At 49.0% G+C, this 17,736-nt stretch overlaps 8 protein-coding genes across 8 annotated transcripts; 5 read left to right on the top strand and 3 right to left on the bottom strand.

Moving 5' to 3' along the window:
* Nucleotides 1-482: 482 nt before the first annotated feature.
* Nucleotides 483-1,736, top strand: PHATRDRAFT_34011 (predicted protein; the record flags this gene model as incomplete). Its single annotated transcript, XM_002178558.1, has 1 exon — nucleotides 483-1,736. The coding sequence occupies one exon, from the start codon at nucleotides 483-485 to the stop codon at nucleotides 1,734-1,736; it is 1,254 nt and encodes a 417-aa protein (XP_002178594.1).
* A 991-nt stretch (nucleotides 1,737-2,727) lies between these two features.
* On the top strand, nucleotides 2,728-4,155 carry PHATRDRAFT_34010 (predicted protein; the record flags this gene model as incomplete). The annotated part of the gene is made up of 1 exon (XM_002178557.1): nucleotides 2,728-4,155. The coding sequence occupies one exon, from the start codon at nucleotides 2,728-2,730 to the stop codon at nucleotides 4,153-4,155; it is 1,428 nt and encodes a 475-aa protein (XP_002178593.1).
* A 1,172-nt stretch (nucleotides 4,156-5,327) lies between these two features.
* On the top strand, nucleotides 5,328-6,985 carry PHATRDRAFT_44549 (predicted protein). The gene is made up of 3 exons (XM_002178556.1): nucleotides 5,328-6,252; nucleotides 6,354-6,648; nucleotides 6,761-6,985. The coding sequence occupies exons 1-3, from the start codon at nucleotides 5,388-5,390 to the stop codon at nucleotides 6,930-6,932; spliced, it is 1,332 nt and encodes a 443-aa protein (XP_002178592.1). The 5' UTR covers nucleotides 5,328-5,387; the 3' UTR covers nucleotides 6,933-6,985.
* A 781-nt stretch (nucleotides 6,986-7,766) lies between these two features.
* Nucleotides 7,767-9,384, top strand: PHATRDRAFT_50804 (glycolate oxidase; the record flags this gene model as incomplete). The annotated part of the gene is made up of 2 exons (XM_002178555.1): nucleotides 7,767-8,118; nucleotides 8,239-9,384. The coding sequence occupies exons 1-2, from the start codon at nucleotides 7,969-7,971 to the stop codon at nucleotides 9,382-9,384; spliced, it is 1,296 nt and encodes a 431-aa protein (XP_002178591.1). The 5' UTR covers nucleotides 7,767-7,968.
* Nucleotides 9,385-9,744: 360 nt separating this feature from the next.
* Nucleotides 9,745-11,097, bottom strand: PHATRDRAFT_44547 (predicted protein; the record flags this gene model as incomplete). Its single annotated transcript, XM_002178284.1, has 2 exons — nucleotides 10,679-11,097; nucleotides 9,745-10,521 (listed from the first exon to the last, which is right to left on the bottom strand). The coding sequence occupies exons 1-2, from the start codon at nucleotides 10,883-10,885 to the stop codon at nucleotides 9,745-9,747; spliced, it is 984 nt and encodes a 327-aa protein (XP_002178320.1). The 5' UTR covers nucleotides 10,886-11,097.
* Nucleotides 11,098-11,537: 440 nt separating this feature from the next.
* PHATRDRAFT_44546 (predicted protein) lies at nucleotides 11,538-12,655 on the bottom strand. Its single transcript, XM_002178283.1, has 2 exons — nucleotides 12,361-12,655; nucleotides 11,538-12,322 (listed from the first exon to the last, which is right to left on the bottom strand). Exons 1-2 carry the CDS (start codon nucleotides 12,598-12,600, stop codon nucleotides 11,612-11,614), a joined length of 951 nt encoding a protein of 316 aa, XP_002178319.1. The 5' UTR covers nucleotides 12,601-12,655; the 3' UTR covers nucleotides 11,538-11,611.
* Nucleotides 12,656-13,027: 372 nt separating this feature from the next.
* PHATRDRAFT_44545 (predicted protein) lies at nucleotides 13,028-14,611 on the bottom strand. The gene has a single exon (XM_002178282.1). It carries the CDS (start codon nucleotides 14,527-14,529, stop codon nucleotides 13,147-13,149), a length of 1,383 nt encoding a protein of 460 aa, XP_002178318.1. The 5' UTR covers nucleotides 14,530-14,611; the 3' UTR covers nucleotides 13,028-13,146.
* A 1,301-nt stretch (nucleotides 14,612-15,912) lies between these two features.
* Nucleotides 15,913-16,638, top strand: PHATRDRAFT_34004 (predicted protein; the record flags this gene model as incomplete). The annotated part of the gene is made up of 1 exon (XM_002178554.1): nucleotides 15,913-16,638. The coding sequence occupies one exon, from the start codon at nucleotides 15,913-15,915 to the stop codon at nucleotides 16,636-16,638; it is 726 nt and encodes a 241-aa protein (XP_002178590.1).
* Between the last annotated feature and the right edge of the window lie 1,098 nt (nucleotides 16,639-17,736).

Genomic DNA, 17,736 nt, shown 5'->3' with positions numbered 1-17,736 from the left:
GTAAAGATTTCTAAAAATTCACATGGGTCGAACATTAGTGTTTGCGTCTAGGTTAGCTGTAAGTTAGATATTCATTTTTGCCAAATTATACCTAACAGTAAATTTGGTATGAGGCTCGATTCTGTGTAAGATTTGTTGCTGGGTCAATTTTTTCATCATTAGAGAAGCCGATCGAAGTCCATCCTTTTAACATTCTACAATTCCGTTGGGTTATGGCCACCTAAAACCGTTATGTCAGGTGTGTTTTGGCATCGTTTTGAATAACAGCTTATTTATCATTTTAAATCGCAACTTGATTCATTTAACTAGAAAATCATTCCTGAGATCTTTGTCCCCGACAGAAAAAAGATGGGTTACTTTACAAAAAGTGGACTCACTGTCAATAACCTTGAAGGAAAGTGAGAGACGAGAATTTTTTTATCAAGCAAGGAACGATCATAATCTCCCTCGAGACCAGACTTGCGTGATCCAGACTTGTCTTCATGGAGAAACAAATGGTAGACCAACAACATCGGCGGTCGCATATGTTTGTATTACGGTCATCGATGCACTTTGTACTGAGGGCCTTTCTGGTGATATGGGCGCTCCTCTCCGCAACTACGACCACTCTGCTGCACTCCCAAAATTCCTTCTCCATTCTTCCCGCGGACGTCGCTTACTACATGGCTGTGTCGGGAAATAATTCAAATTCACAACAGGAGGAAAGGAAGGATGAATACAAGCTCCACGTGGATAAGGCCTATCAAAAATACAATTTTGAAGTCGATACTCCGACAGCTCCGGTTTGCTATCCGCTAAGGGCTAAAGATGTCGACTTTACCCTTGTGACGCAATTATCTGATGACCGTCTCGCTATGATGCGACCGCACTGCAAGCGCTGGGGAAAGCATACTATTTCTCTGGCAATTGGAACCAACGAGAGCCGAGACACCGTCGAGCAGGCATTGTCAAAATCGGGTTGCGATACAGCTTTGATCACATTAAGTATTGTGCGCGACTTCGATTCCGATCAAAAGTACCCTGTAAATAAATTGCGGAACGTTGCCATGTCCCAGGTCAGAACAAGCCACGCAGTCATCATCGACGCGGATTTCGTTCTCTCGCCGAATCTTTACGAGACCCTTCACTTACACAATAAAACTCTGGCCGCTGACTCTACGAATGCTTTGGTGATTCCATCGTTTGAGCTGCGGAAAGCTTGCCGACGACGAAACAGGCGCTGTATCACCATGTATTCGGCCATGGTTCCACGCAACAAGGACGGGCTTTTGGAGCTGTACGACCCGATGACGGAAGACTCTGCTGGATACGGTATCGCCCAATTCGACATCAGGGGCAATTACCACGGTCACGCGAGTACGCGTTACGCCGACTGGGCGAGCCAGCCGGCCGAGCAACTGTTGCCCATTGAGTGTGTGACCTCCGACCGGTACGAGCCTTACCTGGTCGTCCGTCATTGCCGAGACCTTCCGCCATTTCAAGAAGCCTTTGTTGGGTATGGCCAGAATAAATTGACTTGGATGCAACAAGTCCGCCGGAGGGGCTACAAGCTGTTTCAAGTGGGTGAAGTATTTGCGGTTCATCTGCCCCACAGCAAGTCCCCGGCGTTTAAACAGTGGCATATGGTTGGCAAAGCAAACCGTAGCTTGCTGGCCGTGACGACAATTGCGGACGCATTCGGACTCTGGATGAACGAAACCGTGCCAGATTTCTCACAAGTTCCGTATTGCTCATAGATCAGAGAGTTATATTACAGAGTGGGATTTTCCTTGGCTTGGAGGATTCTCTATTGATACAGCCCTACCCGTGTTTGACCGTTGTACCGACTCTTTTCGAACTGTAAATATAACATCTATCTTGCAGTCTCGATTTTACGCAAGAAATGACATTGGAGCAACCCATGCACCTTATACTGAAGAGATGTACATCCAGTGCTGAAGCTCCTATGCGTGGTATTTCCTACATGCAGTTACTGTTAATAGAAAACGACCTAGTAAAAGAGGCTTGAGGTGGGACTTTTGTTGCGGTAGGTGGACTAATTGTTCCTTACAGTTACTGTTAGTTATGTTAGATATTCGAACTATTAACAGTCACTTCCAAATGGATCTCGCTGAAGAATCGTATATTATACATTTCGATTTTTTGATAGCAACAAGTTGAAGTTCCTTATCGTAGGTTGTTGGGCAGACAGCCGTGTCCTACAAGATATCCTCGACGAACGTGAAAACCTCTCCGTATTCGAACCGACGAGATCTCTCTCGTAGGCAACGCGGCCTTGGGTGTCAGGCGCGTCGACCCTCTTCCAAAGCATACTCTACCGTTGTTGACATTGATTACGGTGCATCGGTCGCTCTCGACATTCCATCACCAACTACCACCGATCGAAGCGTCCCTCGCATTACAGTGCCTCTCTCTAGCGCAGTGTTTCGGGAAGGTTCGGTTGAGTTATTCGGATTTACTGGTCTGGTAGCTGTCCTCACAATACTCTCCCGTCTTTCGACGCGTGACGAACTAGTTCGGAATCACTGTCATTCCATTCATCCCACCTTGGGTCGTACTCGCTTTCCCCTCGTTTTCACATACACACACACACGTCCACTCATGACTCTCGCTACCATCGGTACCTGCTGGCTGCTGCTGTCGGCGATGATCCTTACTAGCCAGACCTCTTTCGCGTCTTCGGCGACGAAACCTAAAAGCCAGGCAAAGCGTCTCACGCTGGACACGATGTACCCCGGACTCCGCAAGATGGAGTACGCCGTCCGTGGCAAGGTGGTGATTGCGGCGGACCAAATTTCCGATAATCTCGCTTCCGGAAAGTCCTACCCATTCGATCACATTGTCTACACCAACATTGGCAATCCCCAGTCGGTGGGACAGCAACCCTTGACGTGGCCCCGACAAGTCCTGGCCTTGGTGGATTTGCCCGACGCCGTCGGCATCCAGCACCCCGATATTCTCCGTTTGTTTCCGGCAGATGCCGTTGCACGGGCGAAGGAAATCAAAGAAGGATTGGGGGGACACGGATCGGGCGCCTATTCGCATTCCAAAGGATGTCGCGCCTTTCGTCGCGACATTGCGGCCTTTCTCCAAGACCGCGACGGCGGACTGCCCGCCGAGCCCGAAGATATTTTCATGACCAACGGAGCGTCGGCCGGAATCAACATGATGCTCAACGCTCTCGTCGCCGACTCTTCCTGCGGAGTCATGATCCCCATTCCTCAATACCCCATCTACTCGGCGACAATCGACCTGTTGGGTGGACAGAAAGTGGGCTACTACCTGAACGAAGCCAACGGGTGGGAACTCAATATGGAAGAACTCGAGCGATCGTTACAGGAAGCTACCGAACAGGGAATCAAAGTGAACGCCTTTGTTTTGATTAATCCGGGGAATCCCAGTGGAACGGTCCTCAGCCGCACAAATTTGCAAGATATTGTCCGCTTTTGCGCCAAACACAATCTCGTTTTGTTGGCCGACGAAGTCTATCAGGAAAACGTCTACGACGAAAACGCCGAGTTTGTTTCGTGCAAGCGCGCAGCCCACCAAGTCGGTCTCTTGGAGGACGACGGCATTGAATTGGTCAGCTTCCATTCGATCAGCAAGGGCGTCTTTGGCGAATGTGGCCGCCGTGGTGGCTACATGGAACTTGTCGGATTCAACGCCGACGTCAAGGACGAACTTTACAAACTCGCCTCGGCCAACCTATGTGCAACTGTTTCTGGGCAAATCATGACGAGTCTCATGGTGCGGGGACCGGACCAGGGAGACGTTTCGTACGAAAGTCACCAAGCGGAAAAGAAAGCCATTTTCGAGAGTCTCCGTCGTCGTTCCAAAATTGTCAGTGACGGTCTCAACAATATTCCGGGGATTTCCTGTCAGACCGCCACCGGTTCCATGTATTGCTTTCCGTCCGTCGAAATGCCTAAAGGCGCCTTGCCGGCAGCCGAAAAAATGGGAGTCTCTCCCGATACGCTGTACTGTATGAGCCTCCTGGAGCGCACCGGGCTTTGCGTCGTACCGGCTTCGGGATTTGGTCAACGCGAAGGACGCTACGGCTTCCGTACCACCTTTCTACCGTCCGAAGACGAAATGGCGAGAGCAGTCGAACAAATTCGGGAACATTACCATGAGTTTTGTGAAATGTACGCGTAAATTAACAAAAAAAACTAGGAATTTTCTGGCGAATCAATGCAATAGTACAGCTTTGATTAAGACATTCTTGGTTACAACAAGTGCAGGGAGGTACATGGCCCCTCTCTTTGGTTGCGTAATATTCCTCTAGTGCGAGCAAGGTTCAGTGAGCTTGTTGAACGGTAGCACAAAGGCAAGCGTTTAGGGACTTGTTGGCGGAATTGTTGATCGGAAACGGAAGCACATAGGGAAGCGTCGATGGACTTGTTGGCGGAATCGTTGATCGGAAACATTAGCACAAAGGCAAGTGCATAGGGATTGTTGGCGGAATCGTCGATAGGAAACGGAATCACAAAGGCAAGCGTCTAGGGACTTTTTGGCGGAATCATTGATCAGAAACGGTAGCACATAGGCAAGCGTCTAGGGACTTGTTGGCGGAATCATTGATCAAAAACGGAAGCACAAAGGCAAGCGTAAGACACTTGTTGGCGGAATCGTTGATCGGAAACGGTAGCACAAAGGCAAGCGGAAGTAAGGTTGTTGGCGGAATTGTTGATCGGAAACGTTAGCACAAAGGCAAGCGCATAGGGACTTGTTGGCGGAAACGGTAGCACAAAAGCAAGCGGAAGTAAGGTTGTTGGCGGAATTGTTGATCGGAAACGTTAGCACATAGGCAAGCGCATAGGGACTTGTTGGCGGAAACGGTAGCACAAATTACTTGGAAATGGAAGTAACGGTAGTACAGTGGTGGCAAGGATATGTGAGCCTGTGGGGTGATTCTGTTGCTTGGAAACAGTTGCACTCAGGAAAGGATCTGTGAGCTAATTGGCTCATTTGTTGATTGGAAATAGTAGAATACCTGGATATCTGCTGCTATCCGTGATGCAGGCTGCGAAAGTCTTGTGCTGTAAGTGGTGACTTTTGTATTGCCGGTAGTTCTGTTATTTTGCGGTACACGAACTACCGGCAATACAATTTTATGAGCGATGTTGGTGTGATCACAACAATTTGATATTGAAATTATTGCTCTATCTGGAAGTCGGCAGGCTCTTGAGCAGGATGTTCGAACTTTTTATATAGGGATTGTATACTCTAATGTCGCAACGGCTCTTGAATACGTCATATCCGGGTGTTTCACATACAATCTCAAAATTTTATTGACTGTCAGGAACTCCTCCCACTCTCATCCAAAGCTTTCTTTATTGTCTGTTCTTACGAAACTCTTGGTACCTTCGTCGCGGCACATTCGCCCCATGAAATTTGCGCTGCAGAGGCGTCCACTGGGTTCTGGTCGGAAAGCCGTAGCCTTTGTGAGCTGGAGTTGCCTGCTCCACACCACAACGTTGGCGATGACGGTGGTTCCGAAAAACGTCGTGGTAGTCGGTGGCGGCGTCCAAGGTACCTCGGTAGCCTACCAGCTGGCGTTGCGGACCCCTGCGTCGACGACCATCACGATCTTGGAATCGCAACAGCCCGCCTCGGCGGCCTCCGGAAAGGGCGGGGGCTTTATGGCCCGCTCCTGGGGGGATGGATCACCGACGCAGGGTTTGCACGAACTGGCCTTCGACATGTACAGCGATCTAGCCCAGACATTGGGATGCGAGTCCTACCGGAAACTTCCCGTCTTATCCGTAAGCCCCGGATACAACGGTATGAAGGCAGCGCGGAAAAATAAGGACCTGGCCAAGATTATACCCGGCTGGCTGGACGGAACAGTCGGACGTGTGGGGAGTATGGGTGGCGGTGAGGACACTGCTCAAATTACGCCCCAGGAATTCGTAGAAAAGATGCTCGAACACCAAAGTCGTATTCAAGTTGTACTGGGAACGTGTTGGGGGGTTGAGACGGATCAGGGATCAGAACGAGGCTCTCGCAAAGTTGCCACGGTCGAGTACAATCCAAAAGAAAATCCAGCAGAAAAGAAACTGCTGCCAGCCGATACCATCATTGTCAGTGCCGGTCCTTGGTCCTGCGCGGCCGAAGACTGGTTTCATGGCGCGGTTCAGTTACCCATGGAAGGTATCAAGAGTACAAGTATTGTCTGGAAGAAACCGGAAGGGAATGATGTTGATGCAACGGCGTTGTTCTGTGGCGAAGACGATCGGTTTGGAACCCACTGTAAGTACGACCACGGCATGGACTTTTGCAGACGCTAGACCACTTGCATCATCTATACGCTCCTGCAGCAGATCTCACACTGCACGCCAATCTCTGTGTAGTGGAAGTGTATCCCCGACCGGACGGTACAATCTACATTTGTGGAATTGGAGGTTCGGACTATGTTTCGAAAGAGGATTTAAAGGAAGGCGCGTTTCGTGAAATTTGCGAGGCCAACGAATTGCGCGTGGCGGCGGCAAAAGCCAGCTTTCAGGAAATGTCGTCCGTGTACAAGACGTCAGGAGAACTCGATCGATCTCAAGCTTGCATGCGACCTTGTCCTCCCGACGCTATGCCATACATGGGTTCAGTTCCGGGATACGAGGGAGCTTACATCAACGCGGGTCACAATTGCTGGTGCGTATGATGCATTTCTGACACACTGGCGGATCAAAAAATGTGACTCTACGGCAGTCAGAATGATAGCTGACTGATGCATCCTTCTTCTTTTTGTTGTTGACTACCATAGGGGAATTGCGTGGGCACCAGCTTGTGGCAAAGCCATGGCTGAGCTGATACTTGATGGTGAGAGCCGTTGCGTCAACTTGACACCATTTGATCCGGCACGATATACGCCAGACGCCCAACGGGGCACACGCGGACGAAAACAACGAGGGAACAACGTCGGGGAACAATGGTAGGAAAGGCTGTCACCGAAACTTGCTTGATAACTAGCTTCCGTAATCTTGTTGCGTCTTGGTTGCTCTGTTGTATTTGAAGTGTATTGACCGTGACAGAGAATTGTTCTTTCGTAGATGAGATATTGACAATACGGGTAGGTCGGGCAGGCCTCACTGTCCTCGTTTGCGACGTTTCGAGAAAGCCCCGCGTTATATTACGGTTGTGACTTTGAAAGTAGGATTCCAAACATGAATAACACAGCGAAAGCAGATATGGTAGGGTTGGAAACCCCAAAATCGCGGAAGCGCACGACGCGGTCAGTGACATCTTGAAGTTCAATGAAGAAATAGTGCCGATTCCCTGACGAAGCAAGATACGAAGACGTCATCGATGACGTCCAGGGTTGTTTGGTCGGTACGCATTCGCCACTGCCACTCCTTGCATCGAACACGTCATCAGCGTCGATACCACCGGGACCCCCCCTTGCGTACGGGACTCATCCGGGTCCGATCCCGGCATCCAACTACGACGACACTGCAGTCCAACTCTCGAAGCGGAACGATCGGATACCCCGAGGGAACCTCCTCCATTCCCCCCCTCTGACGTATCTGACTTTCGTTGCACTCGTCACGCAACCCGTCCCCCGTCCCGCCCCACGCGCACACACACTCTAACCAACCAACGGACCAAATCCAAACCCAATCTCAATAACCCCGGCCCGCCCCAACCCCCGACGACAAATCCCACGCCCGTTGTGGGTAGCTTGGCTTTTTCCCCCCCCCCCTCGGCACTCCCGGCAAGTGTGACACACTCGGACGGCATACCACAGCACAGTAGTTCTCCAGCGAGCCCAAGTCTCTCTCTCTCAGCGCCGCTGGACAACCAACCAACAAACAACGACAACGAGTATCAAACAACGACAAGAAGCCGTATCGACTCCACACCGCGCTGTCGAGTTTGCCACAAGAGAAACCCAAACCTCAACAACGTGTGTTTGGTGTAAGTGAGGGTTTGACCAGTGACGACGCACGGTACTTGCAGAGTTGTCAGTTCAGTATGATTTTCAACCCGCACAAGCTCGGGCTCCACAAAATTCTCAAGCACATTCCTCTCAATGCCATCTTTGATGCCCCGTACAAGCGAAAGCTCGCCAGAGCGGTGAATATTGCGGATCTTCGTTTGATCGCCAAGTCGCGTGCGCACAAGGTACGGGTGTAGTCGTGACGGGGCCGCTGCGCTGTGCTGCAAGCAACTGATGAACCAACTGACGAACTAACCATTTGACTAACGCACCCACTCACCAATTGCCTATCGTCGACTTTGTAGATGGTCTTTGACTACCTTGACGCGGGTGCCGATGACGAGATCAGTCTCCGGCGTGGCAAGGACGCGTATTCCGAATTCGAAATGCACTACAAGGTCCTCGCCGGAATCAAGCCTCCACTCGACTTGTCGACCAAGATCTTTGGCCAGGACGTCACACTCCCATTTTTCGGTTGTCCGACTGCCGGAAACCGAATGTTTCACTGGGAAGGGGAGACAGCGGCGGCCAAAGCTGCCGAACACCACGGAACCATGTACGGACTCTCTTCCCTCGCAACGACCGGTATTACCGAAATTGGCGAGCTATTCAACGGACCCAAGGTCTTTCAACTTTACGTCTGGAAAGACCGTGAACTCGTCAAGGATGTCCTCGCCAAAGCCAAGGAAGGAGGCTTCAACGCTTTGGCCCTCACCGTAGATTTCACTTGGTACGGAAACCGTGAACGTGATATCCGTAACGACTTTTCCATTCCACCCAAGTACAACATCACCCAGACCATTGAAGCCATCCGAAAGCCGGCCTGGACCTACGACTTTCTCTCACACGAACCTTACACCTATGCCTGTATCAATACCGACGTTCCGGCTGACTCACTCGCCGCCTTTGTCAACAGTCAGTTGTCGCCCGAGTTCAGCTGGTCCGATGCCGAATGGCTTTTGGGCGAATGGAACGGACCGGCCGCTCCCAAGGGTGTTGTCCGTCCGGAAGACGCCAAGAAAGCCATCGAAATCGGCTTCTCCAGTATCTGGGTTTCCAACCACGGTGCCCGACAGCTCGAAACCTCACCCGCGACAATTGACGTCCTCCCTTCCATTCGTGCAGCCGTTGGTCCAGATGTCGAAATCATTATGGACGGTGGTGTACAGCGCGGTACCGACATTTGCAAGGCCTTGGCCTTGGGTGCCGACGCGGTCGGTGTCGGGAAACCGTACCTCTGGGGACTCGCCGCTGGCGGTACCGCCGGTGTCATCAAGGCCTACGATATTCTCAAAGTGGAGCTGGACCGTGCCATGGGTCTACTGGGAACACCGACCGTCGCCGCTCTGAAAAAGGAAGGCCCTTCGCTCATCAAACGACGACCCGGTAGTGCTCGTGATTACCCCGACATGTACGCCTACGAACGTGGCTACGGAGGTGGTGTGGTATAAATTTGCGCGAAAGGCTTTTTTGATTTCGAGGCCCTACAAGGTCGTTTTTAGAATCGGGCAAGTCACTTCCACGTATCGGCACTTTGCTGCAGTGTCGTGTGCTTTTTCTAAAACCCCCATTCTAAGAGTATACTTTGGTCGCTAGTGAGACGGGAAAGGTCTAAGGGAGCAACCCACACCCGCGAGTTGTCTACCTTTGCCATAGTATTCACGTGTGTAGACGTAGGCAGCGAGATTTCTAGCCAGTACGTGTTGGAAGATCTACCGGGGAAAGTTTCGAAACACACGAAAGGATCGAGCCCAGCCCCAGTCTACCACGCACGGTCCCCACAAAGTTCACATTGGAAACGAGTGCTATCTTTATTTACTTTTCTTATTCTCGCCCAGGGCTGCTTCTAAGATGTTGGCTACTTCGTCGTTGCCTTCCTTTCGTGCCGTCTCCACCGGTGTATTTCCTTCCTTATCTTGTACCTTGAGTAGCTGTGTCTCCGAGGTCAGTGCGCGGGCTCCTTCCGCACTGTTATGAAAGGCGGCCCAATGTAATGCATTCCATCCTTCGACGTCGACTACAGCTGGATTGGCTCCCATGTCCAAGACGGCTCGAATGGCGCTCGCCGTGCCCTTCGCCCCTAATCCAGCCAGAATCATAATGGGCGTCCAGTGATCCGCTTTCGTTTGATAATTGCAATTCTTTTTGTTTAAGGCTTCCATCAGAGATCCGAGGTCGGCCTTGGCACCGGCATCCCAGGTATCCAACAGGATGTCTTCCAAAGACTTCTTGGCTTCCTTGTCTTTAACAGCCGTACCCGCATTCCGGACCACAATGTTTCCGGATCCATCCACGACTTCGTCGTCGGGCGTGAGATCATCCGCCGTCTTTTCGTCGAAAATCTTGTGCTCCGGCGCAATACCCTGCCCGAGGAAGAGCGCCTTGACGAGGGCGTTCTCGGCGAGGTTCAAGGGACCCATGACGGTTTGAATAGCGAGGCCTACGACCATGCCCTTGTACACGTGCAGACCCACGGTCAGCGCCACGCCGAAAAGGGTGGATCCGACCAAGGATCGCGCCGTCGATACCACGTGAGCACCGTACGCTACTTCAGTGTACTTTTTCTTGGCGTTGGGATCGGCAAACGGCTGTGTGTATGTGGAGGGTAGTTGACACGGTGTGGCGAACGAGGAAACCGAGTGAGGACGACGGCCTTTGTGTGGAAGCAAAAAGACAAGATCTCGCGCGTCACAAATAATAGATCGACACAAATCAACGAGACTACGAGAATCGCAGCAGACGTACCGTGGCTGCCGGGGGAACGTAAACGACCTTGTCGTCCTTGATTGCCTGGGCTTTGAGATAAACGTAAAGGACCGCCGAAACACAAACCACCTGCATAACGGCGTACGCAATTCGCAGCATATTCACGATGTTGGGATCCTCTCCATCAAGTTTGCGAGCCGCAAACATGACCGGAAGCATGACGAACATCTTGTTAAATTGCACCATCTTGCTGTGGAGCGAACGTCGTCGAAAAAGATGAGATGCCAAAAAACTAATGGGAGAAGTGGCCGCTTTCGAGTCCAGACTATGGAACTCTAGAATCTAATAGAATCTCGCCAAAGCGTAAGCAATAAATACTCGATTGCTCTACTACTTGCAATCGCTGGAAACAAGGAAGAGTCGTTGATCTACGGGCTTGCCCGAGCCGAACGCAATTTGGTTTACAGGTAATATTTGTCGGACCTTTACAAAAGGTCGGCGTCGGTTTTGGGCACCGGGAGGCAACAGCGTCTTCCACGGTCGGTTCTTCCCCTGCACACTAACAGTAAGCAGGGGTCGTGTAGCCAACAGACAACGTAGGTCCGTCGTCCAATACTCACTCTCAAAGGGGCTTGGACGGGTGACTGCGAGTCGGTGCGACAAACGGTGTATCACAATGTAAGTCACAACGGACGCGAGCAAGGTCTTCTCTCTTTACACGTGTCGATATTCTCACAGTGAAGCACGGTATGCAAACCTGAGAACGTACGAAGGCAGGACTCCTTAAGCCGGGCGAAGGCCAGAGCAGCCATGTCAATGAAAACTGCGGGTACTAATTGTTACGTTTGCTCGCCCAGAAGTAACCTAATCTAGCTAGCTACGTTACAGAGTAAGTGATGAAACCGGTCATTGCTTCCTAAAGATTAGAGTCCATTATTCATACATTTATTCATTGAAAGCAGCTTTGACTGGTTAGTCTTGCGCTTCGATTGCTATTCCCGTGTAGTCTTCGCCACCCCGTGCCCCCGCCACTTGAGCAGCCAATCCTTCCAACGTGGCTGTATCTTCGTCAGAAATTTCAATCTTGGTTGAATCCAGATTGCTAATTGCGTGGCTCAGCTTTGTAGATCCCGGAATAGGAACTACAGCCACACCAAGTTCGTTGGCCTTGTGGAAGAGCCACGCTAGGGAAAGCTGAGCAGTTGTTCCGTTGTACTTTGCGGCAAGCTCTTCCAACTTTTCCACAATCTTGCGGTTTGCTCCAAAATTTTCCTTGGAGTAACGAGGAAGCTTAGCCCGCCAGTCTTTGGGCGCCTCTTCGAGCTTGGTCGCCAGTAGATTTCGGGCGAGAGGACTATACGCAACAATGGTAATATCAAGTTCCTTACAAACCGGAACCAGTTCATCCTCCAAGTTACGGGTAAGCAAGCTCCATTCCTGTTGCACAGCGTCAATGGGATAGATGTTGTTGATTTGTTTGAGCCACTTGCCGCCCACTTCGCTCAGACCAACCTCTTTGATAAGTCCTTCTTCTTTAAGACGCTTGGCGGTGCGCGCAAAATCCATACCACCTTCTAAGGTCATGACTCGATGCGCATAATAGAGATCCACGTACTCAAGCTGAAGACGATCCAGAGAGCCAGTCAAAGAGGCCTTGACGGTCTCATAATCGTAAGCGCCATCCTTGGGCCAGAATTTGGTCGCGACCGTAAACGAATCACGGGGAATTTTTTTGAAGAAGCGTCCAAGGACCAGTTCATTGTGAGTTCTTCGGCTGTGTAGACTTCCGCTGTGTCAAAGTGACGACATCCCTTGTCGTAAATAGTCTGGAGGAGTTCCATTGCCTTGTCTTCGGGCATGGGATCACCGTAGAAAGACGTGATGCCCATGGACCCAAAGCCGAGACCGGATTTGCCATTTCCAGCAGTCGAAGGGAGAGCAAACTTGGAGAACAATTTCATGTCGTGAGTCGTCGTCTATATGTTGTTTTCCAAAGAAAGAAAGATTCAGATTATGAGTTCGCACAACTGGAGGGGTTTAAGATACGTCGAGGATCGATTTGATATCAGGGGGGTCTGTTTCGAAGCATTGAGATCACATTGGAAATGTACAGGATTCTTGTACGAAAATTCTCTACCAAGAGTGATTCACGGATTCTGTTAGGAACACAATGGAGTTTGAACGGAAGCAGGTGTACAAGTAGTACTGGGAAAGCTCATCATATCTCATGCCTCATGAAAGACATCTGAGTGGCTTCTCATCTAACAATAAATGAGGATTCTTGTCTGCGTGGAAAAGCTATGCTCTACCATTTCATCAAAATACTGACGTTGGGCTGAGCTTTCTTAACGTATGGCCTCGTAGAAATGAGAAGGTCATGTAAACCAATGTATAACAAGTACTATTCAGATTAGTGCTAAGTTAAGGTGGCACTCTCGTGTTGCAAGGCCAACTCCTCATCGTGTCCAGGATTATCAGTCATACCTAATGTAGCGTTTCTTCCGCCTTCACTTTCTTCCCCTAGAAGATGAGTCCAACTCGTTGCGAATGCGCTCTTCCGCCTCCTGCTCAGCCTCCTGTAGCAGACGATGAAATTGCCATGCCCTGTACACACAAAGCATCCAAACCATTCCCGGCAGTACCATGACAGACAAAGCCGCTTCCAGTAATTCACGAGTGGATTCGATGGGAACAAAGTCCGTGTCAGTATGATGTGATGCCCTTTCTGCCGCATATTGTTTGTCCTTATCGTACGTCATGAAATAGTTTAGCGCCATCCAGCCGACGCCTGCCAAAACCGTCCCGTACAAGTAACGCTTCGCCAGACGCAAAGTGTTTTCGTTCGAAGCACGCAATCCCAACATTGCAACGTATACGCCTAAAACCGAAACGGCCAGGTCAACCCAGTTGGCGCCGCTCCAGTCAGTATAGGTAACGCCGGCAGTATTTGTATCGCTGCCAGTATCGCTGGAATTACTGCTTGGCTGTGACCAGGCATCATTCGTTTCAAGAGAAGGCGGCAACGGTCCAAGAATATCGTCTTCTTCACCGACAGGGTAGCTGGCTTCGTCCTGGTCTTGAGGAACCCCCAAAGCAATGGCTAAAAGGTTCAAAAGCTCGATACAAGATATGATCAAAAGCATAAAAGAAAACAACTTCACATTGTTTTGGGTTTCGATAAATTCAACTGAACCAAGAACCAAAATTTGTGATCGACGCTCGGCTTCCGTTGTCTCGAGAAAAATTGTCGGGACATGAGCAGCATCTGCATCTTCAGTTTGTGATGAGTTTTCAGCGTTGGCGTCGCTGTTCAATGCATTGCCGCCTGACGCGGCATTCGAATCCTGAATAACGACCCGTGGTTTAGGAAACAAATGAACGATGACACCGTCTTCCTTAATTCCCGCATTTGCCAATAATGTTGTGTCTGCCAACAGCTGGCCACGAAATATTAAACGCTGACGAGAGGCTGGTACCTTGTGTACAATCGCTCCATTTTGTTTCAGCACCGCCACCGTCGTCGACGACGAAACGGCCACATTGAATTTCTTTTGAGTGTAATCCAAAATAACAACATTAATACGAACACCATCAGTCTCTTCGTCTTCGTCATTCGTTGACCCTTTCGCAGAGTTAAACTCTATTTGTTCTTCCGTCTCGGAAATGTCATTGTAACCTTGCTGCAACTGCTGCGCTTCTTCATCATCACCACCTTCCTGGCCAATAGATATTCGACTGTATTGCTCTATTCGATTAACACGACGTAATGAAGAAGTCGATGATGATTCCCCACCTTCTAACACAGCTTCCAGCTCTTCATTCCCATCGGAAGAAATGCGTTCGTAAGCTGCACGACAGTTGCCGTTGTTGTTCCGGTTCGGTCGTGCCATGATGCCTCCTCGGTTCTTTTTAACTAATATACTAGTGGGAAAAATCCCGTTTTGAGAATGTATTACTCGTGGAAGTTTTCGTCAGTCTTGTGCAATGGATTGATGGTGTGTTGCTGTGGTTCGTTTTGCTTCGCTGCGGTTGTCTCGGGAAGGTTTGCTTCTATTTCGAGTTGGTCGTGCTTACGCACCGAGCCATATGGAGTAGGACAAACTTGGTGTTTGATCTGCTCCATAGTTGCGTGTGCTCTATAATTCGGTAGTTCACTAGTTTACCTCGATCCCCAATCCACAAGAATTCTCTCCAGGAAATATTGACTGTGAGGCAGGAAGGTGGGGCTCCAGTCTACCATATATACTATACACTTAACTGTGTTGTGTTGTAGAATTGACACATTCACGTTGGGGTATTCACATGCAAAAATTGTATGAGTCGTAAATGTGGGAAATGGCTAAGTAGTTTTCTTGTTTAGAAGAGTGCTTGGTCACGCACACATCTAGTGAAGATATGTTATTTGATGGATGAGTTTTATATATTATTCTGGCCCCGTATGCGCTCTACTCGAATGATTTCTTTTTTCCAATACCGCTTGCATTAGCGAATAATGTTCAAATGATTGTCAATATATTCACAAAAATAAGCACGACTTGATAGTGGATGAGCGAAAGGACAGAAGGGTCCCCTTTGGGCATAATTTAGATATGTGTATACATTGTTGCAACGACGCCCAATTTTTTTATATAAGCATGGAACGCAATTCTAGATTGTACTGTTTTTCCACTATACACATTGCAAATCGTATATGGACTGGTCTCAACGAATATGCCTTATGTGGATTGGTTCCATCTATTTATATTCGCTTATAAGACAGGAATTATGCTCTCTTGTGACTGACATTTCCTACACAGCCTCAATTTTACTTTCATGTGCATCAGCGTGAGTTTCATCCATAATGCAGCGAACCCAATCATAATTATCCGCTATATGTGTAGGTACTCTATTGGGACCTTAGATACTGTGTTGTGTTTGTTTGTGCAGTATTGTAGAGAACCACGGAGGCAGAGATCTTCTAAATTGTCTCTCGCCGCGTTCCCATCTCAGAAGGCATAATCCTTTTGCCTGCTCTCAAATTCTGCAGATTCACCTCAATCCTGCATCTGTTTACAATGGTCGCAAACTACAACTACTGTCATCCACTTGATGAAAGGAACCCATCCAGCCTATCTAAATCGAATAAGCTGGTAAATGAAATGCAAGAGACGCAAACGACTCGCTCTATCGTAGTGCATGAAAAGCCGTGGCCTCTAGGCGAAGATTACTGTCCAACACATTTGGACGTGTCTTGCGGTAGAGGTAAAACAAACTGGAACCATGCCGGGAACACCATGTTTCGAAAACTCATCAAGAAAAATGTGGATCGATACTTTTCAGCAGCAAGCAAAGCCGACAAGACCACGCTGATTGTTGCCATCGTGGAAAAGATTCGCCAAAGAGGAGGCCTATTTGTCAAAAACGACAACGGAAAGAACTGGTACGATATTGGAAATCGCCAGGCTCGAGAAAAAGTAGGCCATTCTCTCCGAGATCAGGTTGCGAGTATGGTAAAAAACAAACGGCAAAATCATATGTCCACCAGCGGGAGTCGAGAACATGATCTTTCACCAATCCCATTCGATGTACCTTCCAGCATCAAGACTCCAGAGCTTGGCCCACCGTTCAACTCTGGCCTCCAATCTACTGCTGATCGCGACTCGCCGACACTCGCCGATACCCATCGCTTTCTTGCAAACGCTGAGCAAGATTTTCTGGATCCCATTCCAATCACCGATAATTTCTACAACTTGGACTATGACACACGTGTTGAGTTCCATGTTCCTTGTTGCAGGATGAACAGACTACAGTCTCCCCACAACAACATCACTCCTGCTTCGCGCAGTGGTGTTAGAGAATCAGTTCCTTCCAAAGATTATTATCTGGCAAATGGAGACTACCCTTTTAGCCTCCCAAGCTTCAAACATCCTACATTCAATTTTTCTGCCATCAAGGACCTTGAACCGTTCGACATCTTCTACAAGCACTCTTCAGTAGGCCACTACAGCGAAGTTATTTAGAAGCTATCTCGACCTGATATGAAAATGCTGTTGAATTAGCATTATTTAACAGTTTGTTGAGAATTTTAAGGTCCAAATAATCTGCACTATTGTGTAAAACGGATGTGAAAAAGTTCGTATCTCGCTCACGATATAGTCTTGGGACGTGAGGTAAGGCTGTCTAATCTTACCGTGAAGCAGAGCTTTTTTTGAACAAGCGTTCACCTTGTGTGCCAGATGTTCGAAATGCTGTGACGTGACAGTGAATGGAAGCCTGCTCGAGCTATATGTACGAGCTCTCTGGTTAAAATTCAGCAGACCAATGACCGGTGAGGTGGGCGGGCGAAGACAGACACTTATGTAAGAAAGCACAATTGGAAACACGTAATTCTCGCTCTTTGCACTGCGCGAGTGACAGGCCGCATAGCGCGGAATTCTCTGAAAATTCGTTGTCTTCCATTGCGAAAAAAGTGTAAGTCCTTTCGTTTTTTCATATACATGTAAGCCATTGATTCCTACGTGTTTTTGTTTGTGTGCAAGCTGCGTACGGAGAATGAGATTCGAAGCTCTGTCGCGAAACCTCGTAGTCTTGTCTTCGCAGAGCCATGGTTCGTTCCATGGATGGGCATACAAATTCCACTTGACTACACAAATTCGCAACCTAGGATACGTCATCAAAACGATAAGTGTCAGGAGCAATGCTCCTTTCTATGCTTATAATTGGCTAAAACATGTTTTGTGTCGTCATTCCTGGTCTTGGGAAAGCAGAAAAGGACTGCATCCCGATCCCAATAGTCTTCCAAGTCTATTAAGTAGACTTTCATTGACGTCATGGTATCTTACAGACTTATCGACTTCAATGATTACGACTTTTGACTTCACATCGTTTAGCGCTTTGACATCTTGTTTTCATCGGTGCGAGGATAGGAACTTTTTGACGCCAGCCTTCTGCTGAGGTTTTCGATACGAGAGCAGAATAGCACCGTTGCTACGTTTGGTATTGCCTTTCAACATACGAGGTGTTTATCTTCACCCTTCTCACTCCTGGTCTGCTCTTTTCTACTTCACCTTAGCGCAGTTTCTGGTTTCTTCATCAGGAGAAAAGAGCGATAACTTATC

The sequence above is a fragment of the Phaeodactylum tricornutum genome, chromosome 4 (genome assembly GCF_000150955.2).
Source record: "Phaeodactylum tricornutum CCAP 1055/1 chromosome 4, whole genome shotgun sequence".
In the NCBI taxonomy this organism is placed as follows: domain Eukaryota; phylum Bacillariophyta; class Bacillariophyceae; order Surirellales; family Neidiaceae; genus Phaeodactylum; species Phaeodactylum tricornutum.
The sequence above is the reverse complement of the archived record's forward strand: the minus strand, read 5'-3'. Positions and strand labels throughout refer to the sequence as shown.